The following is a 16,333-nucleotide window of genomic DNA, read 5'->3' on the forward strand; positions in this document are numbered from 1 at the left end:
AAAAAAAAAGAAGATAGCGGGAGGGGAAGAATGAAGGGGGGGAAATCGGAGGGGGAGAGCAACCTTGAGAGATGATGGACTCTGAGAAACAAACTGAAGGTTTTAGAGGGGAGGGGGGTGGGGGGATGGGTTAGCCGAGTGATGGGTATTAAAGAGGGCACATTCTGCATGGAGTACTGGGTGTTATACACAAACAATGAATCATGGAACACTACATCAAAAACTAATGATGTAATGTATGGTGATTAACATAACAATAAAAAAATTTTTTAAAAAGATAATAAAGGAATACAATAAATAACTTTGCACTGAGAGATTTGACAACTTAGGAAAATAGACCACTTCCTTAAAAACTACCAACTGCCAAAATTCAACCAAGATAAAATAAACATTAATAGCCCTAAAACCATCTTTTAAAATTGAATTCTTAATAAAGAAGCCCTGGGGAAAAATCTCCAGGCGCAAATGGCTCCATGATAACTTTACCAAATATTCAAAAAAGAATTATACCAATTTATTCCAAGAACAAAAGAGGAGGGACAACTTCTCAACTCATTTGAGGAGGATAGTATTTTTTTTTAATTTTTTTATTAACATATAATGTATTATTTGTTTCAGGGGTACAGGTCTGTGATTCATCAGTCTTACAAAATTCACAGCACACACCATAGCACATACCCTCCCCAATGTTCATCACCCAGCCACCCCATCCCTTGAGGAGGATAGTATTAACTTGATACCAAAACCAGACAAAAACTGTGTTAAGAATTGAATCACTATGTTGTTCACTTGAAACTAATGTAATATTCTGTGTCAACTGTACTCAAATTTAAAAAAAAATTAAATAACTATGATGAAAAAGAAAAACAAACAAAACAATAGAAACAGACTCATAAATACAGAGAACAATCTGATGGTTGCTAGAGGGGAAGGGTGTAGGGAAAGAAGGGAATAATGGAAGAGGATTAAAAGGTATAAATGTCCAGTTATAAAATAAATAAGACAGGTGATACAATGTGTAGCATAGGGAATATGGTTACTAATAAGTAACAACTTCATATGGTGAGATAATAGCTAGATTTATTGTGGTCACTTTGTGATGGTGACTTTGTGATGCATATAAATGTGAAATCACTATGGTGTACACCTAAAACTAATATGGTATTATATATCAACTACACATCAAGTTAAAAAATGTGGAAATGGGCACCTGGGTGGCTCAGTGATGTTAAGTGCCTGCCTTCGACTCAGGTCATGATCCCAGGGTCCGTGGATCAAGTTGCACATCGGGCTCCCTGCTCGGCAGGAAGTCTGCTTCTCCCTCTCCCACTCCCCGTGTTTGTGTTCCTGCTCTCACTATCTCTGCCTCTGTCAAATAAATAAATAAAATATTTTTAAAAAATAATTAAAAATTTAAAAAATTAAGAATGTGGAAAAAAGTACTAAGAAAAACTATAGACCAATATCCTTCATGTACTTAGAAGATATAAAAACCCACAATGGAGTATTAGCAAACCACATCCAGCGAGGTACTAAAAGAGTTATACATGGAGAAAATATGGAAGTGGAAAATATTCCAGACATACAAGGTTGATTAACATTTGAAAATCAATCAGTAATCCACATATCAATAGACTAAAGAAGAAAAATCATGTATCAATTGATGCAGCAAAAGCATTTGATAAAATTCAGCACCAATCCATGATAAAAACTCTCAGAAAATTAAAAATGAGGGGAACATCCTTAACTTGATAAAGAGTATCTACAGAATGAATATCTACAGATAAAGAATATCTACAGTTAATATCTTTCACAATAGTGAAAGACTGAATATCTTTTCCCCTAAGACTGGGGAAAAGGCCAGAATGCCCACTCTTATCACTCTTATTCAACATAGTCCTAGAAGTTCTAACTTCTGGAACAAGGCAAGAAAAAGAAATAAAGCCAGAGAGATTGGAAAGGAAGATAAAACTGTCCCTATTTGTAGATGACATATTGTCTATGCAGAAAATGGCAAGAAATCCACAAGCACATATCACACACAAACACACACACACACAAAATTCCTAGAACCATTGAGTTTGGTAAAGTTGCCAGTTACAGGATCAACACACAAAATCAACTGCATTTTGACAGACTAATGAACATAATGAGCTAATGAACATACGGAAACCTATATTAGAAAACAAATACCATTTACAATCACTTCAAATACAATGAAATAATTGTATATACTTAATAAAACATGTACAGGATCTCTAAGCTGGAAATTACAAAATGCTGCTGTAAGACATCAAAGAAGACCTAAATATATGGTCATATTCATGAGTTGTGTTCACAGACTAGATGAATCGATATCATAAAGATGTGAGTTGTCCCCAAATCAATCTATAGATTCAATGCAATTCCTGGCAAAATCCTAGCAAGGTTTTCTTTAAATAAATAACCACATTCTAAAATTTAAACAAAATTTCAGGCCCCCCAAAATAGCTAAAATATTTTTGCAAAAGAAAAATAAAGTTGGAGGAATCATGGCACTTGATAATAAGGCATGTAGAACATTAATCAAGATATTGTGGTATAGGTGGAGAGACAGATACAAAGATCAATGGAACAGAAGTATAAAACCCAGATTTAACCCACACAGATATACCCAGTTGAATTTTGGCAAAGATACAAAATTAATTCAATGGAGTAAGTGTAAGTATAGCCTTTTCAACAAATGGTGCTGGAGCAACGTCTATAGGACAAAAAAATCTTAATGTAAAACTCATGCTTTATACAAAAAAAAATGTACAACTTACACTTTATACAAAACAAAACAAAAAACACACAACAACCCAACCTAACTATATGACTAAAGGAGCTGGAAAGAGGAGAACAAACAAAGCCAAAGCCAGTAGAAGGAAGGAAATAATAAAGATTAGAGCACAAATAAATGAAATACAAACCAAAAATAGAACAGATCAATATAAAACCAGGAGCTGGTTCTTTGAAAAGATCAACAGAATTGATAAACCTTTAGCTAAACTCATAAAAAAAATGGAAGAGAACTCAAATAAATAAAAGCAGAAACTGAAGGAAAAGAAATAACAACCAACACATCAAAAATACAAAGAACTATAAGAGAATATTACGAAAAATTACATGCCAACAAATTGGACAACCTAGAAGAAATGGATACATTTCCAGAAACATATAACCTTCCAAAACTGAATCAGGAAGAAATAGAAAATTTGAACAGATCAATTACTATCAATGAAACTGAATCAGTAATCAAAAACTCCCAACAAATAAAAGTTCCGGACCAGATGGCTTATAGGTGAATTCTACCAAATATTTAAAGAGAAGTTATACCTATTCAAACCATTCCAAAAAACAGAAGAGGAAGGAAAGCTTCCAAATTCATTCTACAAGGCCAGCATTACTCTGATACCAAAACTGGATAAAGACACTACAAAAAAAGAAAACTACAGGTTAATATCTCTGATGAACATAGATGCAAAAACCCTCAACAAAATATTAGCAAACAGAATTAAACAAAACATTAAAAAAAATCATTCACCACAATCAAGCAAGATTTATTCCCAGGATGCAAGGTGTTTCAATATTCACAAATCAATGTGATACATCACATTAACAAGAGAAAGGATAAAAACCATATGAATCATCTCAATAGATGCAGAAAAAACATTTGACAAAGCACAAATGATAAATACTCCATTCATGATAAAAACTCTCAACAAAGTAGGGTTAGAGGGAACATACCTCAACATAATAAAAGCCATATATGAAAAAACCACAGCTAACACCATACTCAATGGTGAAAAATTAAGAACTTTTCCTCTAAGATCAGAAACAAGACAAGGATGTCCAATCTCACCACTTTTATTCAACATAGTACTGGAAGTCCTAGCCACAGCAATTAGATAAGATAAAGAAATAAAAGGCATTCAAATTGGTAAAGATGTGAAACGTTCACTATTTGCAGATGACATGATACTATACATAGAAAACCCAAAGAACTCCACCAAAAAACTACTAGAACTGATAAGTGAATTCAGTAAAGTTGCAGGATACAAAATTAATATAGAGAAATTTCTTGCATTTCAATACACTGATAATGAAGTAGCCAAAAGAGAAATTAAGAAAACAATCCCATTTACACCTACACCAAAAAGAATAAAATACCTAAGAATAAACTTATCATCAAGGAAGTGAAAGACCTGTACTCTGAAAACTATAAAACACGGATAAAAAGAAATTGAAGATGACACAAATGGTAAAATAGTCCCTGCTCACGGATTGGAAGAATAAATATTGTTAAAGTGTCCATACTACCCAAAGCAATTCACAGATTTAATGTAATCCCTATCAAAATACCAACAATATTTTTCTCAGAGAAAAAATAATACTGGCATTTGTAAGGAACCACTAAAGGCCCTAAATAGCCAAAGCAATCTTGAAAAAGAAAAACAAAGCTGGAGGTATCACAATCCCAAATTTCAAGACATACTACAAAGCTATACATAAAAGTATGCTACTGGCACAAAAACAGACACCAAATCAATGGAACAGAATAGAGAGTCCAGAGAAAACCCACACTTTTATGGTCAATTAATCTATGACACGGGAGGCAAGAATAGAGAGTGGGAAAAAGTCTCTTTGACAAATGATGCCAGGATAACTGGAGAGCTACATGCAAGAGAATGAAACTGGTCAACTTTCTCACACCATACACAGACATAAACTCAAAAAATGGATTACAGACCTAAACGTGAGACCTGAAGCCATAAAATTCCTGGAAGAAAACACAGGCAGTAATTTCTTTGACATCAGCCACAGAGACTTTTTTTTTTTGATATATCTCCTCTGGCAAGGGAAACAAAAGCAAAATTAAACTATTGGGACTACATCAAAATAAAAAACTCTGCACAAGGAAGGAAACCATGAACAAAATGAAAAGGTAATCTACTGAATAGGAGAAGATATTTTCAAATGATATATTTGATAAGGGGTTAGTAAAAAAAATATGAAGAACTCATATAACTCAACACCAAAAAATGCCAAATAATTCAATTAATAAATGAGTAGAGAACCCGAATAGACATTTTGCCAAAGAAGACATACAGATGGCCAACAGACACATGAAAAGATGCTCAACATCACTAATCATCAGGGAAATGCAAATCAAAACCACAAAAAGACATCACTTCACTTCTAGAATGGCTAGAATCAAAAAGACAACAAATATTGGTGAAGATGTGGAGAAAAGGGAACCCTTGTGCACTGCTGGTGGGAATGTAAATTGGTGCAGGCACTATGGAAAATAGTATAGCGGTTCCTCAAAATATTAGAATGACCATATGATTCAGCAATTTTACTTCTGGATATTTAGCCAAAGGAAAAAAAAACACTGAGCCTGGGTGGCTCAGTCGTTAAGCATCTGCCTTCGGCTCAGGTCGTGATCCCAGGGTCCTGGCATCGAGCCCCGCATCAGGCTCCCTACTCTGCGGGAAGCCTGCTTCTCCCTCTCCCACTCCCCCTGCTTGTGTTCCTTCTCCCACTGTGTCTCTCTCTGTCAAAAAAATAAATAAAATCTTAAAAAAAAAAAAAGGAAAACAAAAACACTAACTCAAAAAGATATATGCACCCCCATGCTCACTGCAGCATTATGTACAATAGCGAAGATATGGAAGCAACCTAAGTGTCCATCAATGGGTGAATGGATAAAGAAGATGTAATATATAAACATTATACACACATGTGCACGTGCTCACACGAATATGATTCAGCCATAAAAAGAAAGAGATCTTGCCATTTGTCACAACATGGATGGATGGACTGTGAGCACATTATGCTAAGTGAAATAAGTCAGACAGAGAAAGTCAAATACTAAATGATTTCACTTATATGTGGAATCTAAAAACAAAAACCCACAAAAAAACAAAAACCAAAAAACAAACCAAGCTCATAGATACAAAGAGCAGACTGACTGTTGTCAGAGGTGGGGGATGGGGAAGTGGGCAAAATGGGTAATGGGAGTCTAAAGATACAAACCTCCAGTTATAAAATAAATAAAGTCATGGGGATGTAATGTACAGCATGATGACTAGTTAATACTTTATTGCATATCTGAAAATTGCTAAGAGCATAGATCTTAAAAGTCTTCATCATAAGAAAAAAATGTTTTTGTAACTATGTGTGATGACAGATGATAACTAGACTTACTGTGGTGATCATGTGTCAATATATACAAATATCAAGTCATTATGTTATACTACTAAAACCAATGTAATGTTCTTGTTGATTATATGTCAATAAAGCAAAAACAAAACCAAAAACCCCAGAAGTTTAGGTTCCTTTTAAAATATTATGTGGATTTAGTTTTATTCTACCTTATTGCATTGAAGGAAAACCAGTAATGAGAATCAAACCATGTTGTTCACTGATACCTGCGTGAAGGACTTTCTTTTTCTGAATCTTTTGATTTGAAAGATCCTCTGGTAAGTACAACATATTTAGGGATGACATTGGTGTTGACTCGACATCAGAATGAGGTTTTGCATATTTTTCTGGGGTTGAAACCATAGAACTGATTTCTTTTTGATGCCTGTTTTTAGACAAAAAAAATAGACAAAAAAAAAAAGAATAAAAGGAGGGGGAAAACACAAAATTTCCATCAAAAAGGCAGAGTTAGATCAATAAAATCATGTTGAATGCTACAAACTAAAGGAGGAAGCCTCCCCTCATTTGGTTAATTTAAGAATGATCTTTTTCCAGGGCACCTGGGTGGCTCAGATGGTTAAGCGTCAGCCTTCAGCTTAGGTCATGATCCCAGGGTCCTGGGATTGAGTCCCGCATCAGGCTCCCTGCTCCTTGGGGAGCCTGCTTCTCCCTCTGCCTCTCTCTCTCTCTCTCTCTCATGAATAAATAAAATCTTAAAAAAAAAAAAAAGGAAGAATCTTTTTCCCCACCCAAAGCAGAAGAGTGAACAGGGGCCCAGATGTGGAGTCATTAGATATGGCTCACATCACAGCTCTGTTCCTTCCTGGCTGTGGGACTTGGTGAGGTCCTTCAGCCCTCTCTGAACTTCATCATTTACCTCCTCTATAAACTTCGGGAAATTCAGGTGTTCACTGACTCTATGGGACTGATGTAGGAATTAACAGGAGGGAGAGCCAGTTGTAAACCAGAAAGGCTTACGGAAACCCCTTTCTCTAACCAAAGTGTTGAACAGCTAGCTCTTATAAAAGCCAGCGAAGGGAAATCCTTGCCTTGGACCCCCTGTGCCAGTACCAGATCACAGGAAACCACTCTGGTGAAGATCTAGGGCCAGGAGGGACCCTAGAAATGCCTGATAATTTTCCCATACACATCTTTTCTGAAGCTCTGAACGTAGCAGCCACAGAAAGGAAAGTTTCCAGAACAATCCCCTGCTCCAACACTGTAAAGCATGGCCTCCCTCCTTCACCCTCCACCTGAATGCCTACTTCATAGACCACCCCCAGTGTTCCATAATCATGTATGTCTGTATCCCCCACCACACTGTGCATCTTGTGATGGAAGGGACTGGGTTTATATTCATCTGTGCATCCCAGTTCGCCTGGCACATGGTCTGTACTCCACAAACATTTGAAAAAAGAAGGAAAGGAAAGGAGATTTGGAGGCTGAAACATTTTTACACCTGGTAGAAAGCTAGAACAAAGCAATTTGGTTTTGACTGTAGCTAAGTCAGTGAATTAACTTTTCCTAATGTTCTAAGGAAGGAGAGAAGCATGCTACCTGTAGAATGAGGCACTGAGTTTTATTCTTTCCCTTATGTTAATTTAGGAGCTCTTATTATATGACAGGCATATCCTCATTTAATCTCCCCAACAACCCTATGACTACCATTATTCCCATGTTGTAGATAAGGAAACTGAAGCTCCACGAGGTTAAGTAACTTGCCCAAATTTACCCAATATGTAATGGTGGGAAGCTGGATTAAAACACTTTTTTGAATGACTTCCAGAACCTGCCCTATCCAGCCCCTAAAAAATATATATATAAAAAATATAAAAAAGAATGCACCAACTACTCAATCAATGGCAGATACAGTGAACTGACTAAGCCAACTTCCAAACAATAGCTAGTCATTTTGTTCTGAGATTTTTAGTTTGATTAAACAGGGTAAGAATACAGTTAAGATACAAAGGGTAATTTACACTGAGATGCTACCCATTTATTTGACTTTTAGTTTATTTGTTCAAATTCTCTGAATTTAGATGTATCTGAGCTTTTCCAATACTTTAAAAATAATGCTGTAAAACCTTATTTTAAGATGGCCCAGTATAGCATTTATCTCTTTTTACTGATTCCATTGCTCATGTCCTGCTCCCCGCCCATATTAATGCTTAATTTGCTAACAGGAAGATAGTGAATTTTGATGAAGATGAAATCCTGATGGATAAACGTATTTTTAACTTCTTTCCACTAGCTATAGCTCTTTTAAATAAAAAGACATCCTCCTGATAGAGTATTCATATGAAGCTGTGATATTTGAATATCTGTACAATGTTAAATTGTTTTAATAAGATTTGACACCCTTCCTGAGTGTTGGAGTGGTTCTGATTTTTGTTTTAAAATTACTAATTAGAGACATATTAGAATATAGGGTAGAAAAGGACCCGAGAAATTATCTATCCCAAATCCTACCACCACAGCCACCATTTTAAAGAAGAGGAAACCGAGACTCACAGCAATGGACAGGTGTGGAGAGAAGTCAGGGATTCGCCAAGATCACACAGAGCGAAGTCCAAACCCTTGGGCCTCCTGATCCCTGAGTCAAATCTCCTGCACTACACAGCACTCCTGCTGTGCTCTATCATGGCTGAGGTTGGGGAGCCGATCCATACTGGGTGGAGATGAACCGTTAACACTGCTCTAAGTGCCACACAAGGATTTCAGAACTTACATTTAAAGGTAAATATGTGGCCTCCTTAAGCCATATATTAGATAATTAAATTATTAGATTATGACTTCTTCCTTAAAAAAATTCTAACATAATCATTCTATGTGATTCTTTTCACTAAGAGAAATCCCAAAAGTACCGCAGAAAGAAGAGGAGTCAAGGAGAGCAAGCAGAGCATCTGAGCAGATAATTTCCCCAGTGATGGGGAAAACAGGGGCTTTGGCATGCTTACTTATTGTCCCCTTCCTTTTCTCCATTGTACCACCAATCCATGATCAAGGACTCTGAATAAAGGTCTTGCACCTTCTCCAGGTCACTTCGTCCCTGCTCCATTTCCTTAATTAAAAGAGTCAGATCTTCATTCTGCCAAAATGACAAGTAAATATATTGTGAAATTGTATAAAAGAGTTCGTATTTCAAACATTTATAACAGAAAACCAACTGTATCAGGAAAAGAAGAATCTAAAGAATTTCATGTAGTTCTCATATTATTCCATTTTAATAAACAGCTTTATTGAAGTATAATTCATACACAATAAACCGAATGCAGGTAAAGTGTACCATTTGAATAGTTTTGACATTCACACCTGTAAAATCTTCATTGCAATCAAGATAACAGACATATCCGTCACCCCCAAAAGTCTTCTCAGGTGCCCTTGTAAATTTGCTATCCTCCCTACCCCAAAAACCCTCTCCTCCCATTCCTAAGCAACTACTTATCTTCCTTCTGTCACTATACATTAGTTTCGATTTTCTCGAATTTTATATAAATGGAATCATACAGTATGTATTCTTTGTCCAGTTTCCTTCACTCATATAATTATTTTGAGATTCACCCATGTTGCAGCATGAATCAAGAGTTCATTCATCTTTATTGCTGAGTGGCATTAGATTGCATACTGCATACCAAAACTTAGTCACCTGTTGAGGGACACGCTTGAGCTATTATAAACAAAGCTATGAACATATGTGTACAAGTCTTAGGGACATCTGCTTTCACTTCTCTTGAAAAAATATTTATTTTAATGTCATTCACATTGTGCATTCTATCTTGGTTGATTTGTGGTAGTTTTTGTTTTGTGTGGAAGTGGCCCATTTTTTCCTAAGTTGTCAAATTTATGAGTGCAAAGTTGTTCATTGTATTCCTTTTATATTCTTTTTGATGGCTGTAAGATCTAATATGATATCCCCTATTTCATTCCTGATATTAGTTCTTTGTATCTGCCCTTTTTGTCTTTGTCAGCCTTCCAAGATGTGTTATCAATTCGTAAGTCTTTTTTTCAAAGAAACAGCTTTTTGTCTCATTGATTTTCTCTATTGTTTTCCTATTTTCAATTATATTGATTCATACTCTTATCTGTATTGTTTCCTTCCTTCTGCTTGCTTTGGGTTTATTTTGCCCTTCTTGTTCTAGTTTCTTGGGGTAAGAACTCAGATTGTTGATTCAATAACTTCTCTTGTTCTCAACATTAAGCATTTAGTGCTATAAATTTCACTCCCAACACTGTGTTAGCTGTATCCCACTAGTTTGATATATGGTGTTTTTGTTTTCATTTGGTTCTAAGTATTTTTAATTTCCTTTGAGACTTTCTCTTTGACCTATGGATTATCAAGGACTGTGTTGTTTAAATTCCACGTGTTTAGACATTTTCATGCTGTCTTTCTTTTTTTTTATTTAAAGATTTTATTTATTTATTTGAGACAGAGAGCATGAGAGGGAGGAGGGTCAGAGGGAGAAGCAGACTCCCTGCTGAGCAGGGAGCCCGATGCGGCACTCGATCCCGGAACTCCAGGATCATGACCTGAGCCGAAGGCAGTCGCTTAACCAACTGAGCCACCCAGGCGCCCCTCATGCTGTCTTTCTAATACTAATTTCTCATTTGATTCCATTATGGTCAGAGAACAAACTCCATGATTTCAATGCTTTTATTTTTTTGTTTTTATTTGAATTCCAGTTAGTTAACATATAGTGCCATATTAGTTTCAGGTGTACAATATAGTGATTCAGCACTTCCATACATCAGCTGGTGCTCATCACAACACGTGCACTCCTTAATCCCCATCCCCTCTTTCACCCACCTTCCCTCTGGTAACCACTGGTTTGTTCTCTATAGTTAAGAGTCTGTTTCTTGGTTTGCCTACCTCTCCTTTTTTCCCCTTTGTTCATTTGTTCTCTTTCTTAAACTCCACATATGAGTGAAATCATATGGTATTTGTCTTTCTCTCACTGACTTATTTCACTTAGCATAATACTCTTTAGCTCCATCCATGTCACTGCAAATGGCAGGATTTAATTCTTTTTTATGGCTGAGTTATATTCCTTTGTACATATATACCACATCTTCTTTATCCATTCATCAGTTGATGGACATTTGGGCTATTTCCATAATTCAGCTATTGTAGTCAATGCTTTTAAATTAGCTGAGGTCTGTTTTATCGCCCATTGCACAGCCTATCTTAATAAGTATACCATGAGCACTAGAAAAAAATTTGTATTCAGCTGTTGTGGTGGGGAGTATTTTATCTGTGGCAATTAGATCTTGTTGGCTGACTGTGCTGTTTAGATCTTCTCTGTCCTTGCTGATTTTGCTTCTAGTAGTTTCTGTCAGTTGCTGGGAGAGAAGTGTTGAGGTCTCCAAGTATAATTTTGTATTTGTCTATTTCTCCTTTCAGCTCTATCAATTTTTGCCTCATATATTTTTTTTAAACTGTATTGGTTTGTGCACACACATTTAGGGCCTTTATATATTCCTCGCAGACTGATCTTATTATGTAAATTTTATTTGCTATGATATTTACTTTATTAGTTATTAATACAGCCAATCTAGATTTCTATTGGTGTGTCTTTCTCCTTTTGAACCTACCTATGTTATTGTGCTCGATGTGAATTTCTTGTATGCAGCATATAATTCAGTCATGTTCTTTTATCCACTCTGCCAATATCTGTCTTTTGATTGGGGTAATTAGACCATTTACATTTAAAGTAATTATTGACATGTTAATACTTACTATTTTATTATTTGTCTTCTACTTGTTTCATTGGTCTTGTTCCTCTGTTTCTCTTTGCCTGCCTTCCTTCAGGTTACTTGAATTTTTTTTAAATAATTCTATCTTGGTTTATTTGTAATATTTTTGAGTATATCTCTTTATATTGTTTTCATAATGGCTTCTCTAGGTATGGACAGCATATGTATGAGACTTACAACAGTCTACTAGCATTAACATTTTACTACTTCAAGGGAAATATGGAAACCTCACTTCCACTTAGGTCCCTTTACCTTCTTTACTTTTAAATATCACTGTCTAGAATATCAGAGAGTGGTATAATTTTTATTTCAATCACTGAATATGATTTCATGAGGAAAAGGACACTCTATTACATCTACTCATATTTTTGCTCTTTCTCCCTTCCTTCATGATGCTCCAAGATTTCTTATTTAATCATTTCCTTTTGCCTGAAGAACTTCCTGTAGTCAATATAAGAGTAGGGCTTCTAGCAACAAATCCTTTTAATTTTTATTTGTCTGAGAATATTTTTATTTCCTCTTCATTCCCAAAGGATATTTTTGTCTAATATAAATTTGTGGCCGATGGTTCTTTTCTTCCCACACTTGAAAAATATTGTGCCACTTCTTCTCTGGCCTCCTTGGTCAAATCCACTCTCAATTTGATGTCATTTCTTTTGGGCTGTTTTTAAGACTTTGTCTTTGATTTTCAAATGTTTAACATGGTGTGTCTTGGCATGGGTCTTGGCATGTGTCTTGGATTTCTTTGGGTTTATCCTCTTTGGAGTTTACTCAGCTTCTTCAATCTGTATGTTTTTATCTTTCACCAAATTTGAGGAGTTTTCAGTTATTCTTCCATGTAGTCTTTAAGCCCCCCTTTCTTTCTTCTCTCTGGGTAACTCCAATGATACTAATGCTGGATCTTTAATTATTGTCCTGTAGGTTCCCATGGTTCTGTTTTTTTTGTTTTTTGTTTTTTGTTTTTCAGTCTATGTTCTCTCCATTGTTCAGATTGGCTGAATTCTATTGTCTGACCTCAAATTCACTGATAAAATCAAGTCATCTCCACTCTCACCATTGAGCCTATGCAGTGAGTTTACTTGCTATTATAGCTTTCAGTTCTATAACATTCACTTGGAAATTTTTATAACTTCTACACCTTTGCTGAGATTTTCTATTTGCTCATTTGTCTCCGGATAACTTGTAATTGATTGTTGAAGCATTTTTATGATAGGTTCTTTAAAATCTTGGTCAGGTAATTCCAACATCTAATTCATCTGTCTCAGTGTTGGGATCATGTGATGGTCTTTTCTCGTTCAAGTTGTGATTTTATTGGTTCTTGGTATGATGAGTGATTTTTTACTGTATCCTGAACATTATGGCTATATTGTGTTATGAGACTCTGGGTCCTATTTTAAAACTTTTATTTTAGCTTGCAGTAACCCTGTTTAAATTTAGCATGTGAGACTTTGTCCTACTTTTGTGGGCTCTTGCTCCAATGGCAGTTTAATTTTCAGAGCCTTTTTGATATTACTTTGGTCTTCTTTATTACTCTGGTGTTGCTGGGACTCCCACTGGTCTCTGCTGGTGCTGTTTGAGCAGGCAGAAGGAGTTTCCCCTAGTCAAACTGCCAGGTGTTTCTTGGTGCCTCTACTGCTGTCCCCTGGGTGTCCTGTGTCACTGGGTGGCATAGGAGGGCCCCTGTCTTGCAGGAAGAGAGCTTTCCTGGAATGGACCACTTGCTCTGCCTGGGTCCTTCTTGCCTGTTCTTCCCACACACTCTGTCTCTGTGCAGAGAAGAGTCTCAGGTCTGTAGGGAAAAGGAGGCTTCCCAGACTAGGCCACTTGTGGCTGTGTCCTTTTGGCTAGTCCTGCCCACCTACCCCAGTGAACCTGTTCTTCTAGCACACTTTTTATATGTTTGGGGACTCTCATAGCTAAATTTCACTTTCACTTGAGCACAACTGTGTATCTGGTGATTTTTTTTTTTCCAGTTATTTTCATCAAGGCAAGCTGCCCCAGTGTCAGGAGTTCAGGAATTAGGAATTCGTTCTCTTTACATGGGCCAGTAATCTCTACTTTGTTCACAGAGAGAGATCCTAAGGGTAGGGAGTCAGAGTACTGAGTAACCCCAGATAGCACTGCCTCCTTTTGTCTTGTTGATGCTGGATGGGGGTGGAGGATCAGCTCTCCACCCAGAGAGGACCACAGTGGGGGTTACTCCCCTTTCACACTTCATTTATTTTTATTGTTTGGTGTTAATGGAGGCTCAGCTCCACATCAACCCTCACTGATACCAGGGATGGGGGAAAGTGGAGTGTTGTCTATCTTTAACTCACACTTCCTTTTGCATTTTCACTGATGCTGAGTGTTTGTGAAAGTTCATCTCCTTGCTGAGTCCTGCTGAGATGAGGGCTGTGGTGAAGCACAGCAGTGACCAGACCAACCTCACATTGCCTTGTTAAGTCTTAGAGCTGCCTGGTGGGGTAGAGGTCCAGTTTGCCACTGGACTCCATGGTGGGAGAATCAGAGCACTGCTGACTTCCACTGGAGAGGGAATGGACAATAAGCTTCCCTCTCAATCCTCTGATACTATCCTAGCATGGGATTTAGAGCACCATCTACTCTGTCTAGTGGGGTTTGGAAAATCAACTTTCCATTCAGCCCTACTCACACTACTCTGGCAGTAAGGGATGGAAGATTAGCTCTCTGGTCAGTTCTGCTGACCCACCTGGCAGAGGGATCAGAGCACCATCTCTTGCTTCCATGGTAGTATGGAAGATCAGCTCTCTGTTCAGCTCCACTCAAATCTCAGGGAAAGGGGTGCAGTTTTTCCACTGTTGTATGGCTGGATTATGGCAGGTGATTATCATAAAAAAGGTTTTCTGTTGTTAGGTCACCTTCTTCCCAGTCCTTTGGTTAGGGAGAATAAGCTTTTCTTGGGTCTTTTCTTTTTTTTTTTTTTGGTCTGTGCCTGTTAGAGATTCCAGGTTAGAGGGTTCAGCAGTGCCCTATCTGGGATATATGGAAGGCATTAACAAATCCCCCAAGACTTATTGCCATATCATTCCTTAAATTCTGAGGTCCCCAGGAATTCTACCTTCTTCTTTTCACCTTTCAGAGTATTCCTATGCTTATTTGTTCTGTTCTATCCAGGTCTTTTTTAGGTTAAGATGTAGGACCTAGGAGGAATGCGACTACACCATTATTGCTGGAACTGGAAGTCCCTCAAGTAATTTAACTTATAATTAGATTTAAGTAACAAGGGAAAAAAAGCCTTACATATCTACCCATGCAATTACCATGCAGCTACCATGAAGTTGTCCTTTGCTTTTCATTCCTTAGTGTAGATTTGTATTTCCATTCTGGTATGATTTTTCTTCTGCCTCAAGTACTCCCTTTAATATTTCTTATATGGCAGGTTTATTGGAGATGAATTCTTTCAGTTTTTGTGTATCTTTGGTCTTCATTCCACTTTCCTTTTTGAAAGATATTTTCGGGGTATAGATTCTACACTAGCTTTTTTTTTTTTCCACTACTTTAAAAATATCACTCCACTGTCTTTTCATGTGCATTGCTTCTGATGAGAAATATGCTGTTATCCTTATCTGTGTTCCTCTGTACATATTTGTCTTCTTTCACCCTATCCATTTAAGATTTTCTCTTTGGCATTACTTCTGAGAAGTTTAATTCTGATATGACTTGGTGTGATTTTCTTCATGTTTCTTGTGCTTGGCATTCATTGTGTTTCTTGGATCTGTGGGTTTATAGTTTCTAACCAATTCGGAAAATTTCTGGCATTATTGTTTCAATTATACATTTATTAGGTTACTTGAATTTTTCCATGGTTCACTTATGCCCTATTTTCTGGGGTTTTGCTTGCTTGTTTATTGTTTTACTTCTCTTTCTTCTCTGTTTACATTTTGAATAGTTTCTATTGCTGCCTTGCAGTTTACTAGTTTTTTGTTCTGTAGTGTCTTACCGGCTGTTCCTCACATTCCATGCATTTTTCACCTCATACATTGTAGTTATCATCTCTAAAAATTTTATTTGTCTTACTTGTATCTTTCATGTCTCTTTCTTTTTGAACATATCAAACACAGCTACAATAACTGTTTTAATGCTCTAATACTAACATCGGAGTCAGCTATGCATATGTTTTAATTTTTCTGTCTGCTTTTTCTCCTCATTATGGACCTGTATTTTCCTGCTTCTGTACATACCTGGTACTCTTTGATTGGATGTCAGAAATTGTCAATTTTACTTTTTTGGGTAATGGATATTTTTGCTTTCTTATAATTATTCTTGGGGTTTGTTCGGGGACGCAATTAGGTTCCTTGGAAATAGACTGATCCTTTCGGGTCTTGCATTTAAT

At 36.6% G+C, this 16,333-nt stretch overlaps 1 protein-coding gene across 1 annotated transcript in view; it reads right to left on the bottom strand.

Annotated features, from left to right (window-relative positions):
* Positions 1 to 16,333, bottom strand: part of VWA3B (von Willebrand factor A domain containing 3B) — a 175,609-nt gene that overhangs the window by 58,033 nt on the left and 101,243 nt on the right. The window contains exons 14-15 of the mRNA XM_081832306.1: positions 9,186 to 9,316; positions 6,456 to 6,613 (exon numbers count right to left, since the gene is read on the bottom strand). Coding sequence (XP_081688432.1) covers positions 6,456 to 6,613; positions 9,186 to 9,316 — 289 coding nt within the window. The remainder of the gene's footprint in view (positions 1 to 6,455; positions 6,614 to 9,185; positions 9,317 to 16,333) is intronic.

This window comes from Leptonychotes weddellii, chromosome 10, assembly GCF_054177405.1.
Source record: "Leptonychotes weddellii isolate Sample4059 chromosome 10, ASM5417740v2, whole genome shotgun sequence".
In the NCBI taxonomy this organism is placed as follows: domain Eukaryota; kingdom Metazoa; phylum Chordata; class Mammalia; order Carnivora; family Phocidae; genus Leptonychotes; species Leptonychotes weddellii.